We start from the raw sequence: 26,268 nt of genomic DNA, 5'->3' as shown, positions 1-26,268 counted from the left end.
AAGAGAAAAAAGCATTTCCAACAGGTGAGAATAAAGAACTCTAGAGTTTTATTCTGAGATTCATTTTCCCTTTTTAAGCAATTACGCAACCTAACAGACTACAGCCCAAATACTTTCACTTCACTTTTTTTTTAATACTTGGAAGATTTTTGGCTGCTATGTATTAGAACATGGTTAGTAAAAGAAAAACTAATTGAGAAAACTGGTTCTAGAAGGTTAAACTTTCACTGAAAAAAATGTTTACAGTTCTCTTTCAACTTTTACGTGTAATTTGTATGTGCCTCTTAACTGATCCTTTTGCTTGGCTGGAAGCTAATCTAAAAGGACAAAATTTTAATCTTTCTACAGGTTCATCACATTCACTACCTTAAGATCCTATTTAATAAAGGGTTCTCCATCCAAGGACTTCAAACTATACTTAGCAATTACCCAGTGTGGAAGTGAATGAGCTCTTACATACAGGAAAGCTAAAGCACAAAGTCACAGAAAACTTTGCCAGGATTGGAACAGAAAATCTGTGGCACAGCCAGAAAGAGACTTCCTGGCTCCCAGCTCTACTTCTCAATCGTAATAAATTCCTTTCTGTACATACACATGCTCAAAGAGAAACTCCAGTAAACAGACAAGAAATGCCTAAACCCATAAAAATGACTGGATAAATAACAACAACTTAGAGCCAAGAAAATACTGTCCTGCCAGAGTTTGTCTTTACTGCAACAGACAGCATAAGTTCTGCACAAGCTTGCTTAAGCAAAGTGAGAACAAATGCCTGCACCATGACACGGATGTGCCTCTAAAAGAAGTAACATTAGTTATTGAATAATGGAGTTACATAGAGCATTTTGTGCATCATTTAACAGTGCATACTCTGGCCTTGGAAACACTGCAGAAATTTATTACAGCACTATTAATGTTGAGGTTTTTTTCTCTAAAGAGCTTTTAGTAGTAGCATCAACACAAACTAATTACAGTACATAAGACAAGTTGAAAATTTCTTTCACCTTTGCCTATAAATTCTGTTTCAGAAGCACCCACCAGAACTAAAGGTGAGGAAAACACTACCAGAGGAATACCCAACCCTGGTCAGCACAACTCCAAGGGCTTAGAAAGCCTTCCAATATTTTTTTTATTTCAGTGAAATATTTCTTTACCATTCATCTGGGGCTTCTGAATTTAAGGGACCCTGCCCCTGTGTCCTAAATGAAAGCAAATATCCAACTCTGTGGCGTCTAGGGGTACAACAAAGGAGCAGTGTCCTACAGCTACTCTACTAGCACACTGCTAGGGTTATAAGGGCTTTTCCTTCTGACCCTCTGTTCAATGCTGGAATAGGTTTGCCACACAAATCCAAGATTGTTTAAAGGTGTAACTAGTCCTGGATACCTAAACTCAGGTATCTAAACTCATATAAGCAGAGTTAAGTGGTAACTGGTTGAAGGAGTGCATGAAATCTTCCACTGCTGAAGTGAGAGATTTTAAGAATCTCATTAGCTTTTGCCTTTAGGAACCCATGCTCACTCTGCCTTTGGTGCCTCTTCAAGAGCCACAGGAAGCCTGTTAAGGGAAATGCAGGCTCTGCTCATCTAGCAGCAAATGACAGGTCCTAACTCATTCCTGCCTGACGCAGAAAGGTAGACAGACTTACATATGCATTTCCCTGCAGCAACAGCATTGTTTCCTTTGGAGAAAAAACACCCCTCAGTGTGCAGGGCCCTCCCTGCAGCTGCTTCCTCCTGCCTACCTCCCCTCCCCATCCCAAAGGAAAATTGCCTTTGGTGAAGGAGCATAAGCAAGGTCATTACCATGCCAATTCTTTCTCTTCTTCAAAAATTTTTAAAGCACTAGGGTCTACTAAACTCTTTTCTGAACCTGTCAGCACAAAGCCCAACATCTTAGAACACGATCCAGCGAACAGGGAGCATGCAATGAAGTTTCGCCCCTGCTCGCGCTGGAGCATGGCCAGACGGGAGGCAACTCCTGACTCCCAGCTGCTCCCAGCGCACTAGTACAGGCTTTTCAGCTTGGAGCAGCTCACACAAATTTAAACACTGCTTGGTAACAATCAGCTACATCTAAATGAAGAGAAAGGGTACACAATTTGCCTTTGCCATTCACACTTTTACACTAAAATAACTTAGCCAGTATGCTCAGTCATAATCCTTCCTTGCTGAAACATGAGGGGAATGAAAAACCTGTCAACTTGGGGTTTTCAAATTTTCATCCACAGATGGAGAGACTCCACATCTGAATGGTATTTCTGGACATACACAAATATGACTTAGGTCTTCAATTAACGCAAAGTGCATGTACTGTACTGCACCAAAAGGGTACAGGGGCCATAGTCACAAAGATAACATAAGCATACACACAACACCCTAAAACAGAGATATAAGTAGTGTCCACATATGTAACAGGAGCAACAACACAAACCACAGCAAGGCAGGGGCTCCAATGGGTGAAGCAAAGGCTGCCCCTTCACAACTGCCTTAAAGCACATTCACTGTGGTAAAATGGACAGTGCCTCTGATCAGACATCCCACCCTGCCTCTGTGCACCCACACCTTCGCCCAAACGCCAAATCAAGTATTGACCGATGAGACACATACTCATTTCAAAGAATCATAGAACCATAGAATCATAGAATTAACTGGGTTGGAAGAGACCTCTGAGATCATCAAGTCCAACCCTTGGTCCAACCCCACTGTGATTACTAGATCATTGCACTCAGTGCCACATCCAGCCTTGTCTTAAAAACCTCCAGGGATGGTGAATCCACCACCTCTCTGGGCAGGCCATTCCAATGCCTGATCGCTCTCTCTGTGAAGAACTTCTTTCTAATATCCAACCTAAACCTCCCTTGACAGAGCTTAAGTCCATGTCCTCTTGTCCTACTGCTGATTGCCTGGGAGAAGAGACCAATCCCCACCTGGCTACAACCTCCTCTCAGGTAGTCTGTAGAGAGTGATGAGGTCACCCCTGAGTCTCCTCTTGTCCAGTAAACAACCCCAGTTCCCTCAGCCTCTCCTCACAGGACTTGTGTTCAAGTCCCTTCACCAGCCTGGTTGCTCTTCTCTGGACCTGCTCCAGCACCTCAATATCCTTCCTGAACTGAGGGGCCCAGAGCTGAACACAATACTCAAGGTGTGGCCTCACCAGCGCTGAGTACAGGGGAAGGTTCACTTTCCTAGTCCTGCTGGTCACACACTGTTCTTGATGCAGGCCAGGATACCATTGGCCTTCTTGGCCACCTGGGCACACTGCTGGCTCATGTTCAGCTTCCTGTCAATCAGCACCCACAGATCCCTTTCCGCCTGGATGCTCTCTAGCCACTCTGTCCCCAGCCTGTAGCACTGCATGGGGTTGTTGTGGCCTAGCTTCTCTCTATAAAAGTGAATTATTGCTTGAGGTTTTGCCATGTGACGTCAAATTTCTGTCCTTCATGGATTTTCATTCTAGTAACTGAACCTGCCCTGCATAGTGTTCCTGTACAAAGTCAGAGCAGTAGAAATGAGATCAGAGCTCCCACGTCCTGATGCAGAACTTTTGCAGGAAAACCCCTCTCTTACCATGCAAGGTTGCCAGAAACTGAAACAAAATTTACTGCGCTTTTGTGAGTAAAGTCAGCTAAGACAACTTTATGCTAAGGTGCAAATTAAATTTGACACATGAGAGACTCTGCCAAGCTCACATTTTCCTTTCTGGCTGACTTAGAAGTGCAAAATGCACTATGCTTTATGATTAAGCATGAATTTCAAAAATAGTCAAGAAGGTTTCTTGCGGTTATAGCCTATTGAACTTAAACTGCTTGATTTCAACTCAAAATCAAGGTGAAAATGTTTAACAAAAAACTACAAAGAAAACTTGAAATAAAATAAGCAAGAACCACTTCTTCATGTTTCTGAATAGCTTACATCAAGAAATCATGCCAAAATCCTGTGAAGCACTATTATTTACTCTCCTTCACAGCGGACTATAAAGATTTTGCCCAGAGCCTTCCTTAGGTACAACTGATTAAAATCTAGTTCAAAAGAACCATGCCACCCAGCCAGATATGAAGAGGTTTGTTATTCTAAGACTTAGAAATAGACTGGTTTTGATGCCAGAAGTGAGTCTATCCAAGCCGTTGTTAAATAAATGAGTCTGTCTAAACTGAGATTTACCTCATATCTGCCCCTAAAGGCAGTAAGAGCTGGAGTTTTTTTATATTTACTTAACAATATAATTAGTTATAACATGTTTTCGTTTCATTATTCAGTGACTAATGGGACTGTTTTGTGCATATGCGATAACTGGCCCCTTTAAATCACCAGAAACAACTGCACAGTACAGTATGCATTTTGCTGTATTAATTCTGTGCTTACATATTGAAGAAAATGCTTTCTGCATCACAATATTAAAAAAAAAAAACCCTGAAGTGTAATTTTTTTTTTTTTTAAAGAACCACCTTTCTGATTAGCAATAAAGCTTGGAGTGTGCTTTCTAACACGGAACATGTTAAAAATTTCTCCTCCCACTGCAACACATCCCAGTCCTGGGAATATCCAAGAGCAATCCTCTCTCAGTTATTATTTGGTGAAATTATTTAATTACCTAACAATGTTACTTTGTCCCTCCTGAGCTTGGTATTGAGGGAATTTAGATAGAACTACTCAGCTGACTCCTGGTGATCAATATGATCAAGGAAAGGTATCTAACAAAAACCATAACGCTAATTCAATCCTACATAAAATCCCACAATCACTATTATCTCCAAAGAAAAACAGGAACTTTAAGGCACGAGGGTTATTCAGGCACTGCAAAGTCTCACGACTGAAGAAAAAGATTTTTCAGGCCCTGGCAACATTGACAAAGGACCTTTCAGGAAGCATGGAAAGAGTTAAGAGGCAGCTGGAGCTCTCTGCTGGTGACTATTTGCACGCCTGCAAGCTACAGTCTGCAAGGTACAGCAGAGACATTATCAGATTAGGGGAAGGCAAACAAACCAAACAAACCATTCTTCAGGCCCGTCCTCTTCTTCCTGTGATGTCATGCTACAAATTGCCTGAGCGCTCTGCTCTCCTCCCAGAAGGAGCTGGTGAGAGCTGCCGAGGGCTGTGGGCTGCAGGAACAAACACGCTCTGGAATTCGGTTTCTGCCCTGGCAAGCAGCTCCCTTCTGCTTCTGCTTCCTGCCCCATGGGGCCAGCCAGCGAGCCGAAAAACTTGTTGTACAGAAAGAAGTCTGAGGGAGAAATGCAAGTGCCCACACTTTGTGGCATCCAGGAGACCGTTTCGTAAAGCGCACGCTCCCAGGACATTTGGATGGACAAGGGTTTGCTGTCACGATCTGCAGCCAGGAGTAAGGCAGAAAGCCCTACAATGGCTTCATTGAATCGAGGTGGGAAATGGAACTAAGCAAGCTTTGAGGTGATCTCATCTGCCACAGACGATGTCTTTTCTGACTTTTGCCAACTGGCTATGTGATTACAAATAGCACTCAGAAGAAAAGTGTGACCTTCTGGTGATTTCTGCTGGAGATGTACTCCCCTGCTACAGAGCTCGCCTTTCTTCCCTGAAGATTCACAGCACAACACATTTGCCAAAGCACACCGTTCAAAATACATCTGGTCTGCGAGTTCTTCTGGAATTTCAAAAGAGTTGCAATAAAAATACCAGAGAAACCTCCAAATCACAGGAATTTTAAACATACCATTATAATGGTAAGCTCTAATTGTTCCACTGAGGACTCCTTTAAATATACTTTGTATGGGTGTATCTTTAGCATGGTGTTTGTTCTCGGCCTCATAGCAAACTGTGTGGCAATCTACATTTTCACTTGCACCTTAAAAGTGCGAAATGAAACTACAACTTACATGCTTAATTTAGCCATATCGGATCTGCTTTTCGTGTTTACATTACCCTTCAGGATTTATTACTTTGTAACCAGAAACTGGCCGTTTGGAGACATTCTTTGCAAGATTTCTGTCACCCTCTTTTATACGAATATGTATGGGAGCATTTTATTTCTGACTTGCATAAGTGTAGATCGCTTTTTAGCTATCGTACACCCCTTCCGATCTAAGACTCTCCGAACCAAGAGGAATGCAAAAATTGTCTGTGTTGCAGTGTGGATAATTGTGTTAGCAGGCAGCACACCAGCAAGCTTTTTCCAGTCTACAAACTGCCATAACAATTCTGCACAAAGGACATGCTTTGAAAACTTTTCAGAGGACACGTGGAAAACCTACCTATCCCGGATTGTTATCTTCATTGAAACAGTTGGGTTTTTTATTCCACTCATCTTGAATGTTACCTGCTCCACTATGGTCCTACGGACTTTGAATAAGCCGCTTACATTAAGCCGGAATAAACTAAGCAAGAAAAAGGTACTCAAGATGATTTTTGTCCATTTGGTGATATTCTGCTTCTGCTTTGTGCCTTATAATGTTACCTTAATACTTTACTCCCTCATGAGAACACAGACCTGGATTAATTGCTCAGTGGTAACTGCAGTCAGGACTATGTACCCCATCACTCTGTGTATCGCTGTTTCAAACTGCTGTTTTGACCCTATAGTCTACTACTTCACATCAGATACAATCCAAAATTCAATAAAAAAGAACCGGTCCACAAGAACACGGGACGTCAGATTCTCCGAAAGACCAGTTTCAGAAAACTTCATTCAACACAGCCTTCAGACCATAAAAATGAAAATATTTGACAGTGACTCTACAATATAAATGATATTAAAAGACTATTGGGACTAAACTGGAATTAGAAGCCTGCACATTTCTTCAGCTGTGGACATATGTTCTGATATGTAAATGTTATGCTTCCTTCACATCTGAAAAGTTTATTACAAGACTGTAAAAGCATTAAGCATAATAGCACACTGAAAAAGTATTTTAAGAATTTATGTCAAAGGTCTGTTCTGACAGACTGGGTTTGGATTAGGTTAACCAAAGTCCAAAGACTTCTTGTCAAGTCAAACACAAATAAAAAATAGATCGGTTTTCTTTCCTGAAGTTAAAACAATTGCTCATTTTTAATAATGATATCAGTTTCCAAGCTACTGAGGATGGGGGTGAAGCTACCTACTTTATGCTATAGGATCCAGTTACTCAGGAAAATTGCCCCATATTGTCATATCACTTCAGTTACTGTGCCTGCTCTTCTCTCTCTCTCCCTGTCCCTCTTACTCCTCCCCCTCCTTTTTCCCCCTGCACCTTTCTTGTTATGTTCATTTGTTCATAGGAGGCTTCAATCCATGGTTTATAAGAACTTTGTTTCTCCAAGGTTTATCTCATTAAAACATATGCTATCTCCACAAGTCTGGCCCCCATGAAGTAATTAAGTCTTCTGATAGTTTGGAGGATTTGGAAATGACTTAGACAGACTGGTTTTTCTCCTCACCTCTGTCTCAGATGCCTGTGTAATTAAAACAAAGTAATTTCTGATGACTGAAGTTAGTGCTTCAGGTACAGCAACACTGTATTTCTTTCATGAGTTCTCCAACACAACATGACTTTTGAGGAAAATAACATCCTCCAAATAAGTTAATTCGATTCAAAGTAGTAATTTCTTAGAAAAACATGACTTTTGCCAACTAGAAATGAACATGTGCATAAACTCAAATATTTCTTCCAGGAAATTATTCAGTGTCCCCTACAGAATTTCAAGACACTGTGATTTTGAGTGCAACTTCCTCTCAATTTTCATGTCCTAGAAATAATTTTAACATGAGCATTTGAAATTTCAAATGCTATTTTCTTTCAAACTTTAAAAAGTAGTAAAAATCAGTACTTGGGGCTACGTGTTGGCAAAATTAACCAAGACATTTTGAGAAGTCAATGCTATGTAAAAGGAGGAATCTACATATATTACTGTTACAAACAAGAATACATAGACAAAAGTACTTTAAAACATCCTGCTATATATGTTTCCCAGCTACTAGAACACTGTGTAAATTTTCCTCAAAATTAATTTAACATCACTGTAAAATAAAATAAAATTTAAAAGGTAAAATTAAGTGTTGTTTTTTCCTCCCCAACAACAATGGAGTCAAGAATAAGAACTGAGTTTAAATGAATTTGCACTTTAGGACAGTCAGCTGCAACACGGATACAGCACTGAGGCATTTTTACTTCAGGGCTCTATACAGAAGCATGAATCAATGTTGGAGAAAATGCATATTGAGCTGTCAGAGAATATCCTACGTTATCTGGCTGAGTTTACTTTCCTTTGCAAAGCTTCTTACAACTCAACTGTGCATTGCCTCCTTCCTACTTCTGGGAAACTGAGTTACTGAAAGACTGCTAGAAAGTAATGTTGATTGAATTTTAAATTTAACAGCATTTTCAATCTTTATCTGTACAACTTACACAGGGAAAAGTCAAACAGTATGAGTTTAAGCTACAAACATATCACAGATAAAAACATCTGCATAATATCTGAAAATAAGCAACTATCTTCATCGGGAATCCTAAAATCTTCTAAGATTCATATCTGACTTCAGAAAAATGCATGAAACCCCCACCATAGAGTAGATATCCTGTACATTTTCCATATGCCACTGACAAATCCAAAGTTCAAAACCAGATATGCATCTCTAACATCTCAGTGAATCCCTCTCTAAAGAGCCTGTTTAATACTAGACTCCTTTTTAAAGACTGGGAGACAAAAGCCCTTAATTACATGCTGGGCTATGTTTCTAGACTACTACTCTCACTGAGCTTGTCAAAGTTGTTACTCAGTTGAGTGACAACTTGTTCAGCAACACCTCTGCACTACAGCAGTGAGCTCCCCGGAGCCTCACTCTGGTAAAGAGAAGCTACTCAGTCTGAGATTACACAACTATGGGGTGTGGGGGAAGGGGGAAAATAAAGAAAAAAAAAAATCACTGACTTACAAGCAGAACAAGCAGATAAAGTCACATGCATGAGCACTCCCCTTCAAACCAGACTTCCTTGGTGTATTATCTGGAGTAGGCTGGAGAAGCACAAACAGGAGGTCTTTCTGCTTTGCACTCACTATCCAGGGCAGAAGCTTCTGCTTTTTGCAACAGCACAGTGCCACACAACACAATAGCTTTCCAACCAGTTAATAGTTTGATATCCCAAAACTATTTGAGAAAACTCTGTGTTTTTTATAATTAAACTTACTTTACTCTTCCACAGGGGTGTGTGTGAGACAACCAAATACTCTAACAAAAAAACAACACAGTCAAAAACCCATCATCTGTAATTTTGAGAATCAGACCATTACTTGAAAAATTCCTGATCTGACTGATTTAGAAGAGGAGTGAACTTGTACCTCCCACAACAAGCCGATATAAAGCCAAGGTACCAGCTATTCAGGACTGGATGAGGTTTTCTCCACCTTTTCTGGTTCTGCAACAAGATTATCCTGGAGACTTGTGGATGGAGCAATGTTTTCACTGGTACATTCCTAAACAAATGCACTCATTCCCTCTGCTCCTGCCTTTGAAACCAACTCTTGCGTCTCTCTGGTAAGGTCTTACACAAAATTTAAATTTAAAATCTAGGTTAGGAGTTATGCTCTTAATTCATGCCGAGAGATCTCAAATAATTAAAAGGCTCATATTGTCAGAGTTCCTGAGGATCTGAATGTGTTGCAACCAGTACTTCCTAAAAGTGAATTATTTTAACTCATATGCCCATACAGGGGGCATTAGGAGTTCAGTCTTAGGATCAAAACTTAAAAAACTGTTCTTTGCAGTCTGGTTTCTTCATCTACAGAGTGCAGAAAATGCACACTTACTGTAAAAATAAAAGCAGAGGAAATTTAGTTGATTCCAAGCATGTTTTTTTATCTAAATCAAGGCAGGCAGACATTGATAACTAGGTAGTTAACCAGCAGTTTCAAAAGACAAGGAAAAAGAAACAAACTTATGATTAACGCCTCAGATTTACCTAACATATCACTGCTTCAAAAATCAAAAGATGTCCCATTTTATAGTTTCTATACTCAGCTTGAAATTTTAATTTCTGTTTTTTTCAGGAACAGAATGCAAGTAATTTCCCCCCCCACCTTGGTATACATGTCTTGGATATTTAAAGAAATACCAATACCAAGTCAAACACGTTTTCATACTTTTTATCCAAAAGTGTGTAAAAAACCCCACAGAAGATACTTCAGACAGATAAGAAATTCTTAACTAGAATCAACCTCCAAGCTTTCATTTCTTAAGGAGGTAACCTCAGACACAGAAATGCAAAGATTGAGAAAGACCTTTTGAGACCAGGTAGAAGATGAGAATGGCTGTACTGGATCAGACCTCAAACATTCAGCTAATCTACAGTCCTGCCTCCAACAGCAGCCAAGGTTGGATGCCTGGGAAAGAAGATAACACTAGGAGAGGCACACAACACTTTCTCAAGTGCTGTCCCACTTCACCAGTCATATCTCAGGACCTCTGGAGTTCAGATGTATTTGTGTATTCAGCAACATTAAAAATTTCTCTTCTGTGAGCTTCTCCTGTCTTCCTTCAAATGTGTGTAAAGTTTTTAACATTCACAGTAGTAGAAGTTCACATTGCATATGTGTGGAGAGGGAATAAAACTAAGAAATGCAAACACCGTTTTGTTTCAAATCCACTAGTTTCATTACTGTCCCCTCACTTTTGAAAGAGGCAGGGAGCACTAGATTGTCATTCAGTCTTTCCACATCACTTTTGATTGGTTGGTCTTCCATCATCTCTCACAAATGAGATAGTGATTTGCACTTGTAATTTCAAGCAGCATCTTCACCAAAGATGAGACTTTCAGAAATACACAAAGAACTCAGCTAAAATTACAGAGAACCCCATGAGGTTTACCTTGAGACTGGTAGTTTGAAATTCCCACCCAAGCACAGTATCCTCTAGCCTTATTTATTCTTTCAAGTTATTTTCTAGTAGTTTCATCAATGAAGAGCAATTTGTTCATACTTTTCCAGCAGTAAATGTAATATTATAAGGTTCTTGAACCTAGGCAGACCTGTAAATCCTGACAAGTTCCCTTTTTTGCCAGACTATTATAATTTAGACTTCTGGGTTTCTGGCATCTGAGCACCACTGACAAAATGAAAGAGAATACATTTCAAAAGTTAAAGTAAAATGTAAATCAGAATTATTCTAAATCTAGAAGATTTAAATGTCTGGGCTGCATTGGTTATCCAACTACCAGAATGCTGAAAACATTGTATAAACGCAACTGCCATCGCATTAGTACATTTACAGAATGTACTCAATAGAACTCATCTAAGGTTAATGCAGATTCAGAAAGCCAAGCTTGCACAGTCTAATACTTCTGCAAGAAGTTGGATGGAGAAGTTTGTTCTAGTTGTCTAATTCTGTTTTGACACTGAAGCCTTTTGCATTTATTGCCTCCCTCCCATCCAGTTCCTGTTATACAGCTGTTTATAAAGTAAGCCCAGTTTTTCCTGTAAGAAAACTGACCTTACCACAAAATTCAACCAAACAAAAAGAACTCTTCACACATCTTCTGGACTTTTATAAAACCTACTGCTTTGTTAGAAAACTAAAAATTCCAGAGGTGAGAATTTAGATTTTAAATAACTCTTTTTTTCTATTTAAGAAACAGTCTCCCACTCTAGTTCTGGCAAAACTAAAAGCTGTCCTGCACTAAGAAGGGGTAAGTTCTCTACAGTTTAAACTTGAGAATCAAACCACAAGCAATAACAAAGGAAGTCCTACAGCAAGAAGTTCTAATCCTTTTATGATGACATAAAAAGAATATTTTTCCACATACACAGCTTTAAGATTTGCCCTAACTCTATCTTTTTTGAATCAGTGAGTTCTTGCCATAAATAACAAAATTCATAAATAACAATGCTAGCAACAGGAGGCACCCAAAATTAATGGCATTATCTTGGGAATAATATTAAGTCTATTTTAAATGAAAACAACTGTGGCTATGTTAAGTCCTCTGCTTTTCAGCTGAATTCTGCAAATACTGCTGCTTTATAAAAGGAAGTCAATTGGACATATCAGTTGCAAGTCTTTACTCTTCTGTAAAATCATGCAACATTATCAGACCTAATAATTTTTGGAAGTTTGTCCTGGCAAGCACTTTTTAAAGCAATTGTTTAAGTAATAAAAACTGAAGACATTCCTGGTCACTAAGGAGTGATAGTGGATTACAAAAAATTTACCATTCATTGCAGCATCAAGAGTTACACTTAACTAAAGTTGAAACCATCTATAAAAGAACTTTGATGCTCTTACAAAGTAATGAAAAAAGTACCCAAGACATTGCAGATATTTCTTAATGGAGACATTTGTTAAGTATATAGTAAAGCATGGGAAAAAATGAGAATACAGATGGTGAAGCAAGTGCCAAAATATCTGTATTTTCAGCCCTAAGAAAAAACATGTTTCATTAATGAAATCAAATTTGAAAACTGCTGGTCTACTTGTTTGCTTGAATGTTTTCACACTTTTAACGTGTGAAACAAAGTTTAGCACATACAGTGCATGCTCGCATTGTATTTCACATGCTCCCACAGGTGGTAAAATCAGCACCATGTGTTGTCTAGATAAGATCTGTGAGCTCCTCCGAGCTGCTGGAAGGTGCAATAGGCACAGATGGAGCATGCCAAGCACAGGCTCTGGTCTGGGCAGGTTAACTCCCAAAAGGAAAGAACAGGGTGTTGACAGCCCAAGTGCTTACCCAAGTCAAGCTTAGACTAGGCAGAGTCTAACTGTGTGAACCTCTAGTCTCTGCTCAGGGGTTCAGGAGAATACCTGGTACACAGGTCCAGAGATTAGCAGACCTCCATACTCAGCTGTACCACAGGCTCTTATCAGCCTGTGCCTAACCAATTCTGACATGCAATTCCAACCCAAATGAAAAACTGCAATAAAACCCTGAGGGATTACCTTTCTGGAGGATGGTGAACACTACGTCTACTCAACAGCTGTGAATAGGGGGATCCACATGCCTGACAAGGGGTTTTTATTACAGGAAAGTTACTGTAAGACACATACTCAAGTGATACAAACATGTAACTGATATACTGTGTATTCATACTGTATAAAAGCAGGCACAAAAGAGCTTTTTCAGCCTATAAAAACAAACCAAATCAAGCCAAACCCAACGCATTTATGCAAAGTAACTTAAAGTGCAAGAAGCAGAGAGACAAAACCTCCCTTCCAATAGCATATAATTTGACAGTTTGAATTTGACATGATACTGTTATCCCTTTAAGAGCTCAAAAATTGAGCATATAGCTGGGAAAAAACCCAAACCTTCACATTAGAATGTTTGTTTGGAACCTACTTAGCTTCTTAGCAGAAGCTAATTTTATCTTCCGTAGAAAGGTTAGCAAGGAAATGGTTCAAATGACACAGCAATAAGGATAGAAAGAGTAATAAAAACTTATGACAGTTATTCAGGACTGTGGCTCAGATAAAATAAACAAACACCCCAAAAAACCACAAAAACCCAAGCAAAACAAAACTTCATTCTATTCATTTTACCAGTTTTGTTTCACTACAGAGATTCATAAAACTACAAGGTTGGAGAGCATAATCCCACACAAGGAAGAAGCAGCAGCGATATGACCGCAGATTTTAACCCAAGCATGGTTTATTTTTGTATTTAAGAAGGCAGACACATCAAATTTGCCACAATTCAGCAAGATTTTACAAAAATGAAAGGACTGCAAATATATCTCTCTGAATTCTAATATACTCTTCCCTCATGGGCAACCTTGAAATGTTCCTACAAAGTATTTACAACGCAGATATTACAATGTTGCAGGATGAAATGCTGAAGTTTTAACTACCTAGAAACATAGCAGGACTAAAATGAAAGTCCTACAGCTGTGGTATAACCATACTGGACAATATAAAAAAAAGATCAACTTGGAAAACAAGTATTCCCAGAAAACTATTTCACTATTTCTTGTTAAAGTGTTACTCATAATCAGGGCAACCTTAAGGAAAAAAATAGTCTATCATGTTAACACAGACTTATTTCTGTGACTAACTCTGTACTTGGGACTGGTGTAGAGACAAGCAAGATATCTTTATACTGCACCATCAAGAGCTGGCAGCTCCACTGAGCACAGCCTGTCAACCCCAGTTCCCTGTTACAGCTGTAAATCTATAACCAGAGAGATCCTAACACAGACTCTGCTTCTGTACTTACACTTGTAACTATACATGACCTCTGTGTGAACAGAAAACACAACAGTGACTACAGGCAAGATATACAGCACAAGTAGCCACCTAAAGCAAAACCAGGCATAATTACACAACTGCCTTGCTAATGTCCCCTTCATGTTGAAAGGAAGGGGGAAATGCAGTTATGACAACTAGAATTAAGCATGTGACTCACTTCTACTAACCTTAACAGACAAATATTATAGATCTAGTTTAGATTTGTCATTGAGACAGGTGCTCTCTACAGTTAGGGAAAATGAATAAACCCACTGTAAAATATCTGTTTAAAATAAACAGAATTAATTGTTTTCTGGAAGTGCAGCTCCGTCTCAAGTATAGAGGAAGCCTAAATATCTAAGCTATTGAAGTAGGACTCATATTCCCTTAATAAGAGAAACTCTAAAGCAGTAGATGAAGTAGGGAAAAATTTAAGTTCTTAATCAAAAAAGGCATCTAAATTTCACAGAATGAAAACTCCACCTAGTTGCTGTGTCTTAGGTAAGCTCTTTGGTCGTGTTCGTACTTGAGTCAAAAGAGCACCTTAAGGGTTGGGCTGACTTGGTATACCTGCAGCAGATAAGCCCACTAACACTGTGCTAATGTAACCAATCTCTTACAGTCCTGGAGAGTGTTGTGTACACCTAGTGAGTGTCTACTGAGAAGTGAACACACTGTCAACAGAGACAAAAGCAGGAAACACAGGACCTCGGCTTTAAGTGTTCTGGTTTCTCTTCCACTAACCTAGAGGATTTGCTCAGATGGTAACACCCAAGCATGAATAACAGCTTGAGTCATCTTCATGATAAACAGGAGTGGCAGGGAAGATTTTCAAAGTGGTGGTACAGACAGTGAAGGCTATAGTTCGTTATTCTTCCTGGTTTTTCAATTTGCCTTCAGCTGTTCAGGCAGATAAAAGTTTCAAGCCTCAAAAGTACAGCATGATTTCTATAAAAGGAAACATTTCAGGAGTACTAGAAAGGCATGAGAGAAACACATATTTAAGTATTTGTTAAAGAGTATGTATATATATATACGCTCAAAATAAAAACCTATATAAACATAAATATATATATTTATATTACACTACTTAGTATATTCACAAATACCCAAAACCCAATCATCTTACAGACTTCTAAGAATGTGCCCTATATGTTAAAGGCAAAATCAGAGAAGGTTTTCCACCAACAGCTGTGATAACTGAAATGTCATAACCTTAAAAAAAATTTAAAAAGCACATGCAGCAGAACCAGTATGCTCCTTTAGCACTATCACGCAGAGCAGCAGTGGTGGTAGTGACCTCCGTCTCATCCCACTTGCTTCTGAAACACATTCATGATGCAAGCTGAAATATATTTAGTATGTATGTACAGACAGAAAACCTCAAATATGTTCTCAGTTCCTTTTTGAAGGTTAAAGCTGCACTCTCCTAATGTAACTTTGTTGAAAGGAGCACGCTGAGCACATGAAAAGCCATCGTTTGGTGGCCCTTAGTATGTTTCACCCCTTGCAAAAAAAACCCTAGAAAATATTATAAATCATCATCCCTTGCAACTTCCAAGCTCAGACAGGACATTAGGTGCCTAAAATCCAGAAGACCACTGGAACTGAGTGATATCTGCAAGAGCAATCTGCTGTCTGCAATTCCTGAGGCGCCTGCCTTTACATCAGTGAAGCTCCCTAAGTAGTTTGCACCCTGACAGCGAGCATGCTTGCAAATGTTGTCATTCTGGATATGCTGAGCACTTTTTTTGTGCTTAAGGCTGTCCCTCATTCACAAATCAGGTATTCCTATATCTGAGGAAAGGCAAAATTTAGTAGGCACGAAAGGAACAGACTAGCTTTTCCCAGAGAAGACAGTTGCTGTGCAGAAACACGTATGAGTCCTGGAGCCTAGAGGAAAGACAGTGCAGGAACCTGTGACTCATTTGCCAGCACTGCAGTCACTCATGTGGTTGAACCCATGGCTACATCTGTGGTTGGTAACACAACGAGCCACAGCATGTCCTAGGGCCTCAAGGGCAAGTGGCAAAGTACAGCTTGCACCCACATGCACCACCACTAAACATTCTCCACTGCTAATCCATACCAGCAGCTGAAAATAGTCCCTGAGTTGCATTATGCTCCAAATCTTGCCTAGGCATTGTCCAGAGGAGAGCTGACAAATGCCGAAACAGACCAGGGAACCCAATACCAACAAAACACTGCTGATGACACGGTAATCACTGATGTGGGGCAATACTCAAGCCCAAACTATTGTCTCTTTAAAGTCAGTAGCACTGACTTTAAAGAGACTTACTAGACTTAGCCCCAAAGACCCAGTCTTTGCCACCTGACCTTACTTGGCTGCCAAGATTTTAGACTCATTCTTTTAATACAACAGTAAATGATTTATTCAGTAACCTAATGTATAAAACATTGACAGTATGACCATTCCTATTTCTTCCTGTTTTAAAAGGAATTATGTAAAATGTTGAAATCAAAGAGGTCTTCAAACTGCATGTAGACACCTGTCTCTAGAAGACCTGTAGGACTTGAGATGAACCTTATAGAAATCACTACTGAGAAGCATACACACCACAAGCAAATGTATTAACTCCCCTTCTGAGATGCTCGATTACTCCTTACAAGTTGCACAGAAACCTAACTTGAAATTGTGCACTGCATCCAGGGAAACAGGCACGAAGCACTTGAGTACACTGAGCTCCACAATAACTGTGTCCTGGTACAACCGAAGACTAGGAAGCTGCCTGTGCTATACCAAAGTACTAAGGAGTACTTGCTGACCTGTAATTGCTCACAGCTTTACCCTGACCTGGATTTGTTTAACACTTTTTACACAAATCTTAAACATACCCACTTAATATTTTTGGCTTTACCACATGATCAAAGTCAGTCTGCTGTAATTCCAGCTCAGTGAGTTTGTCATATTAATGCAATAATGTATTCTCTAGGAATACATGGTTTTCATCAGGAAGGCATTTCTGCCACAATGAGCTGCATCACTTAAAACCAACAGAAGTCTTTTGTGTGGGATGAGGTATAAACATTACCTACATAGTTAGTTAACAAATACTTATGCAAACATCGAGTTATATTAAATAAAATATATGTGATAAAACAGTACTGTAGATTTCATGGCAAATGTTGAACTGACAGTAGAAATCACAAAGAAGCAGGTAATAAAGGAGAAGCATAGCTTAGGCAATGCTACATGGAAGAAGTTATAAATAAAGCAAAGCACACTTGTCTACTGCTGATCATACTTTAACCATTAAGAGAAGTAACTTCATAGAGCCATTTTCATCTTGCATCAGTCAGTAAAACTCCAAAGCACATCACAACTCTAAATTGCAACATATGTCAATACTGGTGTTCGTCCTTCCTTTGAAAAATACGAACACTAATTAGGACAGACCAATACAGCCAAAGAAGGCTACAGTATGAACAGCTGCAGTGCAGTGCACTGACTTAGTTCAACATCTGTTTGTTACACAAAAACAAACATCAAAACCACAGTTGAAGATAGCAGACTCAGGTTGTGAGTGAAATCCCTTTTGCCCACCACAGTGAACCTTTTTGTTCTGTTCTGGGCTGTTGTGGGGTTGCAGAAGGTGGTGCGGCTGACCTCATCCCTGTTAACAGCAAAAGCTACCACATAATCTTTTAAAACTGCAGTCCTATGTGGAATACCCCTTGACTCCTAGTGCTCCTGCAGATGATTTAACAAGTTAACAAAAGAACACTCTACCAACCATAGAGTCTAACAAGAAAAGTGTGGAGTGCTTCCTTCTCTAACCCCCCTTACTGTGTTGGCATAAATTACCTTATCTTTAGACAAGGCTGCAGCTTGCCCGCAACTCCAGTGCAGAAGAACAAGACCCTTTCACTATCCCAGTACTGGGCAGGTGAACCCTGACAGAGCAGAAGGGCTTCACACATCTTGTGTTGGGCCCTCCAAAAGCTGGTTTGCAGAGAAAGTATTCTGTAGCATGGGCCAAATTATTTTAAATATGCTAAGTGTGATGATTTAGAACATGTGTATGCTCCACACTCTCCACTTACTGTACATGTGAAAGGGCATTTGCAGGAAGAACATTCTCTAAGCAGCAGCATGAAAAATGTAATACCTTGCTTGTTCCTCCCATTCAGAGTTTGGGAGAAGAATGGAAGCTGAGAGACAGGGAAATACAGCTAGATTGCTTTGCAGATACAGATAAAAAAGATCATAGGTGTTTACTTTCTTGAAGGACACAGTAAAAAAAACAAAACAAAAAAAACAAACCCAAACTTAAGTCACACTGAAACAAATGCATTTCAGATATATAGACATATCACTCAAAACAGATTGAAAACTGATAGACTTTGTGTTTGATTTGCTTGCACTGAAAACCTGCTCTTCCTTGTTTATTCCTAACACAGTGCAGCAAACAGTGACACTTTAGTCAAAGATGTGACACTGCAGTTGACAGGGATTTCTCTAAGGAAAATTCAGATATTCTGGAATTTGTTCACACAATCTTGATTTGAGATATTTAAAACAATTACTTTCTGGCTGGTCACAAGAGAGATCGATTTGACAGAATTATGGAAAAGGTTGAGCATGAACTTCCAGGCTGGTAGGTAATGAGCTATCCCTTTCACGGGAAACAGATTTCAACTATGGCAGTGTTTAAATCATATTTATATAAATACAATAAAAATGAAGCAAAGGTTATCATCATCTTTGAGTCTAAAGTAATTTCAGTTCCCTATATTTAAAGTTACGAAATCAAAATAGTGCCTACTGTGAGCACAAATGTTCTACAGTAAAGAAAGACTACTGTACAGTAGATTTCTATTTTGCAGCTAAAAGTTATGCAGCATTATTAACATCTCCACACAATCTGCCTCTGGAAGCATCAAAACCTCACTGGTAAATACGTGAGTCAATAAATGGGGCTTCTCCTTTCAGGGTTCAATAAAAATTTAAGGAAAAGAAAGTACTTTACACGTGATTTTGTCAGTATGTATTTGCCCCTTTTTAAAATCAAGAATTATTGAGAAGAACCTTCAGCTGTTTTCCACTCTTTATTTTGTCTGGCCATGCCTTTTTTCTTTTTTTTTTTTTTTTTTTTGTAGTTAAAAGAAAGGATGACCTAGAAAAGTTTAATTTCCTTCCTAAAGCACAAACAACTAAGTCAGCTAGCTATGCAAAAGCAATAAACATATTCATAATGACTAGCTAAGAAGTAATATATTATCTTCAGATACCAGTAAGAAATCTCACACTGATTTGATACAGCTTTCAAAGTCAGCTAAAGGTCAGATGCACTTAAGACTTTTCTTCAGGGAAATTATGCAAGGCATTTTTCCTCACAAAAGCTCTGTGACAAGTAAAACTACAATAAATTCAAGCTATTCTGTATTTAAATGCTCAGTCCTTTTAAATCTCCTATTGAAGTCCTGCTTCCTAAAGCAGTCAGGAGAATGGGGAAAGACTGGATAAAACCAGACCTGATTCTCCAAAAAGCGGACAAGCTTTGTAATGAAATGCACTACCTGGGAGGGGTGGGAGAGGCAAGAACTAAACAAAAACGCATGCTAGATAAGTAGGGGAATCAGAGTTGCATTATGCAAATATTAGTAAATAAATATTTTTCAATAGTTTCTATTTTTATTTATCAAGCCAAATTTTTTTTTTGCATAAGCTTTACTCATTCCATGCTTTTCTTCTTCATTTTAGCACTCAAAAAATATGTTCTCTAACCATATGAGCAAACTTGAACCTTCGCGAGATTAAATCTTCCTCAGACTATCAGGTACTTTGTTTAAAATTAACCCAAAGCAATCAGTTATGGCGAGACATTCTTTGTAAGTAAGAGGGCATCTGACTTTTCTCTCCGCCTTTATCAAGTGTTTGGAGGTTAAGAGGTATTTACTGATCTGAATTGCACTTTTCTAATTGCCTAATCATTCTTGAGGGAATTGTTAATTAAACAGACACTTGTAAACCTTGTATACCATTAGATGGAAACAATATCTAGGTAAAAAACTGCAGAAGAATACAGTAATTCCTTTGTTCACTTGCTGAGCCTTTCTGGGACATCTCAACAGCCTCTTAAGTCAATCACAGCAGCATTTTCTCCTGTTTCTAACACATTAAGTGTTTCCAGACAAAATCAGCCAATATTTAGATGTGAGGAAGGGATGGATTTTCTGCACTAGAGGACTCATGGCTCTCCATTTCTATGTGTGGCCTCAGCTCCTTTGCTGCAGTGATGCAGAGACTCAGCAAGACATTTTAGCATAGATAATGTTTCACTACTACTGCTCTCCTGAGCCACCACTAAACACTCTGCTGTTCACAGTTCACAGCCCTTTCCTCATGGGTAGGCAGAGAAGGAAATGGAGGCCAGCACTGAATCTTGGGGTGCCTGTCCTGGCTGCCATAGCTGCCCTCAGCTTTTGAGGAAAACCCCACGGTGGTCTCTAGTGCTAAACCTCCAACAATAGGACTCTGTCCTGAGCTTGGGGAGACCCAGATGAGACATCACCCGTAGGTCAATGAAGCAGCAGGGCCCTTGGGTGTATGTCTTGCACATTCCTTTTTATCCCCTCCACTAGGTTCCACTCTACATATTTCACTGTTTCTAGGTGATCATTGTAAGTCCTTTCCAACTAAACTATTCCATGCTACTAACACTCAAATCAGCTATATAAGTCACCCCAAAACAGTATCAAACATATGCCCCTAGAAGCTCAGAGAGATTCAATACATTAAAATACATTCAAGCAGAGCATTGCAAGTTTTTTTAAAATACTGTCTGCCTTTTAAAATACTGCCACCTCCTCCATTTCTGTAGGCTCTGACGAAAAGAATTCAAGGGTTTTCAGGCCATCTTATTCAAAAAACAGCAAAACCATTAAGAAATTCACACAGCAATGCAGAGGCAATGTACATTTCCCAAGACATCAAACATACAAAAATATTACAGGGGAAAAATGTACACTGTAGTACAGTAGCTGTGGCACCGCATCGGAAACCCCGGGGCGCATATCGTGTTGTGGTGATGAGCGTGGAGCTGGATACACAAGTCTTGGTTTCCCCAGTGAAAAGGTCAGCAAGGAAAAATCAAGTAGCAAGGGTTGGTTGGCACAAGGTGGCCCACTAGATTCACTCTGAATCAAGGTAATTACCTCCATACTACCCTGAGGTCAGCATGCTTCTCCTGGGTTAGGTGGGGCTCTGACTGCTCAGGCCAACAACACTCCTTGAATCTGGGACTATAAACCCAGTGCCTGATAAAGTATCACCCATACTAGAAAACTGTTAACTTTACATTCTCAAGTCATACACAAACTAAACACAGATTACCCTGAAAAGAAAACTCACTTCATGATTAAACTATTCCATTAGCTATGGCATACCATATTTTTCAAACTCTCCAGAACTAAAAGATATGGGATGGGTTCTTAAATGGTTGCATTATGTCTCTCTGGTCAAAATTACCAGTCTATATTGTCATGTTTTATGGCATAAATAGCATATTTCTGATTTATAAGTAACAAATAATAAGAAGAACAGTATTTGACTTACTGAAATCCAGCCAAAAAAACCCCAGCCTTCCAGCATTTTATTGTAATGGCATCCAAAAATACCAAAGTGACTGAAGCACAGAGGACAACATATTTTAAGCACTATTAACAAACATATCAGATGCCCAGAACTAAGGTCCTTTTGCCAAGTAGGAATAGCAACTAGATAAAAATTAACTTTCATATAAAAGCATAGAATTTATTGCCTTGACTTTGGTACAAAAACACTGTTTAAGGTTATTTGGCCTTATAATTCATGCCCAACCAGTAAAATGAATTTGGCTTACAGTCAAATAAATCAGCAGAGTTATGTTGACTCCTTCCTCTGACTGTTTCCTCCTTTTATTCCAAAACCTGAAGACATGGCAAAACTGATCCTGTTTTGCTCTTGTAATTTATTTTTCTAGAAATAAATCTCAGCAAGACCACAACTTTAATTTTTTAGAGTTGGGTGTGATTTCTTTTTTCCAGGTAAGCGTGTTATACAAGGGCAAATACTATTTTAAAGTATTACTTACAGATTGCCAAGCAAGAGATTCCATGATTCGATGTTCACAGCGTTCTAGATGCTTTATCATTTCCCGGGTTAGGCTTGGTTCTGCTCTAATAAAGCTTTCAATCACCTTGTAGAAGTCAAAAGCTTTTAAACCAAATACATTGAGAATCCATGGGAAAGACAAGTCTGTTTCAGCACTGGTACCATCACTTTGTGAAGCATTTCCTGAAGGGAAAATGGACTAAAATTATCACAAGTATAACATTCTTTCACTTTTGATGTTTTTTCCTTTTTGTATTTATTGAATCATTGCTAGTTCAGACACTTCTGTGAGTTGGTTTTTTGGTTTTTTTGGCTCTTTACTCTATTTTATATATTAGAACAGATGACAATAATTATCAATAAATATCAATGTTATTTAAGACCTTAAATTTAACTTACTGCCATATGTAGCCATGACAACCTCAACAGCACACGCCAGAAGAGATGTGTGGAAGATGTTATCATTCAGAAGTGTGCTAAAGAGAAAGGAAGTTATTAGTACTTGTTCTAAGGCTAAAATAGCACACTTCAATAACAAGTTAAGGGCAAGTACCTGAAATTCTGCACTGAGAGGCGCTCTTCCTCCTGAAATATATAAATCAGACCAAACTGGTGAATATTCTTAGTATTTCTAAATGCACGGAGTACTAAGCTACCAGCGCTAAACTTACCGACTTCAGCATAGACTCCATTACTCTGTAATAGAGACGTACTCCAAGCTTGTATCTCTGTTAGAAGAAGAAATTCAAGAGTATTACAAGAAGTTTTAACAGACTACAACAGGCAGACTTGTGTTTTAACAATCCAGGACACGTCCAGTTTTTGACAGAGCCACTATAAAGAAGTTGTTGTCCCCAGTTCCATTTGCCAATAAGACTGGAGATGCCTCAAAGTACTAAGGTGTGTGGCTACCCCAACCACGTGAAAACCTAACCAAGTGTAACAGCATAAACTGCGTCCATGTTGATTCACTGCTAACAGGATAAAAAGCAGGGCTGACAGACAGGAAGGAGACTGTTGAATACAAACTCAGTTGGATTTATTTTCCAAAATCCTTGTTGAAAACACAGCTGCTCTACTGATTTTATAAGGAAGTGAGTCACCTTTTGCAGTCTTAGGCCAAGTTACCTTAATGAATGCCAATAGATGTTTCACTGAGTGCATTTTGCCCAGCAATTTTCCCATTCTTCAGTAAAGGATTTCCAACATATTTCCACCTGGTTCATATTGCTGCTTATATATTAAGAGGAATTTAAATATTATCTTTACAGTGCTTCAAAAAAAATACTCATCAATTTGAAAAGAATACTGGTACTTTTTATCATTAGTGATCTGCACTGATCACAGCCAGTAATTTAGTTCTCACATTAGGTAGTACTAACAGTGGTTCAAATGAGTAACCCTCAATGCAAACGCTACTTACCTGTGAGCCAATTTCAGCCCATCCCTGTCCAACTGCTTCAGCAAATTTCTTTTTGAAGATGTGGTGAAGACTTTCTACTCTTTTCAGGATACTATCGTGAGGGTTCACTGTGCAATTCTAATAAAGTACATGAAGCAAAGTAGGGGAAGGAAAGGCAAAGAAAAGGACATTTTACTTCAAAGTCAGTTTAATGATTTAATCCTGCTTTACTTGTAACATCTCTCAATCAGTTCACCAGCATAAATAAAAATGGAGTATTTAAAAGAGTAGAGTACATCATCTTCTCTCCTTTTTATTACCCGTTCTTCTTACATCCAGTATGGACATAAACGAATTTTAATATTTAGTGCAGTAACAAAAATTAAAAAAGCACTTATAAGGTTCCAGTACACATCAGTTAGATAGAAGTGCTTTCTAAAACAAGTAACTACATTTAAACCATCCCAATTAAAACATACTTCTTCAAAAACTTGTTTTTAATAAAGGAGCTTCCAAAACATGTGCATAAGATCTACAGGTGTATATTTTAGTTGAGTGGTAATTCCAAGAATCTTTAACAAAGCTTCCTTGTAGTAACTTACATTGAAATATGTGATGAGAGTATCTGATGGTTTATCAGGTGCTGAGTTTAAAATCATAATCAGTTGCTGAATGTTATTCATCGCCGCTCTAGAAAAATACAATAAAATACATACTAAGCATGAGGGTTGGCGTGACAGTTCCTAGAAACTGAACAGCGATACTACCAAAAAGAAAAAAAAAAAATTTTACTTCTCACTCCAGTTATCAAACAACCTGCTAGGGAAAACCATTGCATTGTGTTAACTATTGTGAATTTTAATAATGTTGTTTACCCAATAATCTAATTGTTTACCTATGGATTGCAATAATTTTAATAACCAAAAGAATTAGCGTATTAATTTCTCTCCTAACACCTAAGAAACAGTTTGATTCTTCTATGGTATTGTTACTTTCTGAACTTTTCAATCTGGTTTTTGGTGGAGTTGTGTGTTTGTCTGTTTTAAATTTCTGTGTCATTTAACCTCAGTTTGGCTCCTATCACCAGACAAATAAATGCAAAAAGAAAAAAAAAAGTGTTCAATCATTATTATTGTATCAGTGCAAAGATGCAATTTTCCTTAATCTGTTTTTAGAAGGTTTTGGTAAAATTACTTTTGTCAGAAATCTACTAATGATAAGAAACAGCATAGAGACAGTGGAAAAAATATAATGAAAACACACACCTGATTCTCACTGTGCTTTGAACTAGTACTTACACTAATTCTTTTCTGTTACTTTCTACATAAATGACCTGATACAAATCCACTGATAAAAACTATTAGATTCTCTCCAGTTCCAGGGGGTTTTAAAGCAGATCCTAAGTGTCTAAGTTCAGAAATATGACATTATGAGAAGAGTCAAACTAATAAGTATGGAGCTTTCAGGATATCCTATCTGGGTTCTGTTTAATTCAGGGAAAGTCAGTGATACACTTTCCACTTTATGCTGGTGATCAAGTATTTGCTGCCATCTGCTGACACTTCTGTGGCTTTATGAAAAACAGTTACCACAGCTCAAAATCAGTGCTGGTGAATAGGCCTTCACGTGAATTGCCTTAAATGGCAACAGTTTTGGAAAACTCGGAGCAAAGCCCAAGTGTGGATGGGGAGAATCTAAATATCTCACTAGACCTCCTCTCAAGATCAAAGTCGGTTTAGCACATTTCAAATTCTTAGCAGTGCAGAAACTTCATACCCTGGACTTTCTTCATGTCAAGAACTTCCTTCCATGTTAAGAACTTTAATTATGCATCTTTCACAGTATTAGAGGGTTTTAATTGTACTATATTTGAAAAATGTCAACATCTATCTATAATTGTCAAAAATGGGATTTGTTGTTGTCAATGACCTTCTTGTTAAATATACTGAGTGTTATAGGTGGTCTAGTCCCTGGCATTGCACATTAAATCTGGGAACCAGAAAACAAACTGATTCCTTTGTGGCTAAAAACCATCACTGGTAGTTAAAGATTTGAAGCATAAGACTAAATGGGACCACAAGGCAATCAAATAAAGCCTTTCGCAGTCTGAGGCAATTAAAAGTTCTTTTATGTACTGATCAATATCTCAGCTGTGTGTCTCCTTTTATTATTTTTATGAAGGAGCTTTTCAGAACCTTGCTGCTCTTTTGGCTAGAAAACAGTTTCTGGAAATGGCATTGAGCAGATTTATAGTGGATGCAGAAGCCCCGAGCCTAATTCATTCTTCCCCAACCAACTTCCATTGCAGAAGTATTATTAATAAAAACAAAAATTATTTTACTCATTTGAAAAAACTGAAGTAATAATAAAGAGTACAATATTTTAACTTCTCCATAGCATGTTAAAATGAAAGGAATTTATACATTAAACACAGAACAAAAATTCACTGTTTGATTTCCTTAAACCTTAAGAATGACTGTCTGTGAAGACACTTCTCTCCCTACGTAGCACATGGCATTGCAGTCACACATCTGATTGGTTCTTGAGTGTCCAGGAACTTCTAAGCACAATCAGGCAAAAACACATT

The 26,268-nt window shown here is 38.6% G+C and overlaps 2 protein-coding genes across 2 annotated transcripts in view; one reads left to right on the top strand and one right to left on the bottom strand.

Moving 5' to 3' along the window:
- RB1 (RB transcriptional corepressor 1) overlaps window positions 1–26,268 on the bottom strand; it is a 71,527-nt gene that overhangs the window by 23,414 nt on the left and 21,845 nt on the right. The window contains exons 12-17 of the mRNA XM_050333079.1: window positions 24,284–24,371; window positions 23,703–23,819; window positions 22,951–23,007; window positions 22,833–22,864; window positions 22,679–22,755; window positions 22,260–22,462 (exon numbers count right to left, since the gene is read on the bottom strand). Coding sequence (XP_050189036.1) covers window positions 22,260–22,462; window positions 22,679–22,755; window positions 22,833–22,864; window positions 22,951–23,007; window positions 23,703–23,819; window positions 24,284–24,371 — 574 coding nt within the window. The remainder of the gene's footprint in view (window positions 1–22,259; window positions 22,463–22,678; window positions 22,756–22,832; window positions 22,865–22,950; window positions 23,008–23,702; window positions 23,820–24,283; window positions 24,372–26,268) is intronic.
- On the top strand, window positions 5,054–8,003 carry LPAR6 (lysophosphatidic acid receptor 6). Its single transcript, XM_050333086.1, is given in 2 exon segments — window positions 5,054–6,572; window positions 6,575–8,003. Coding segments are annotated over 2 exon segments (1,002 nt in total). The 5' UTR covers window positions 5,054–5,695; the 3' UTR covers window positions 6,700–8,003.

The sequence above is a fragment of the Myiozetetes cayanensis genome, unplaced genomic scaffold (genome assembly GCF_022539395.1).
Source record: "Myiozetetes cayanensis isolate MyiCay16 unplaced genomic scaffold, myiCay2020 scf5-8, whole genome shotgun sequence".
Classification (NCBI taxonomy): Eukaryota; Metazoa; Chordata; class Aves; order Passeriformes; family Tyrannidae; genus Myiozetetes; species Myiozetetes cayanensis.
The sequence above is the reverse complement of the archived record's forward strand: the minus strand, read 5'-3'. Positions and strand labels throughout refer to the sequence as shown.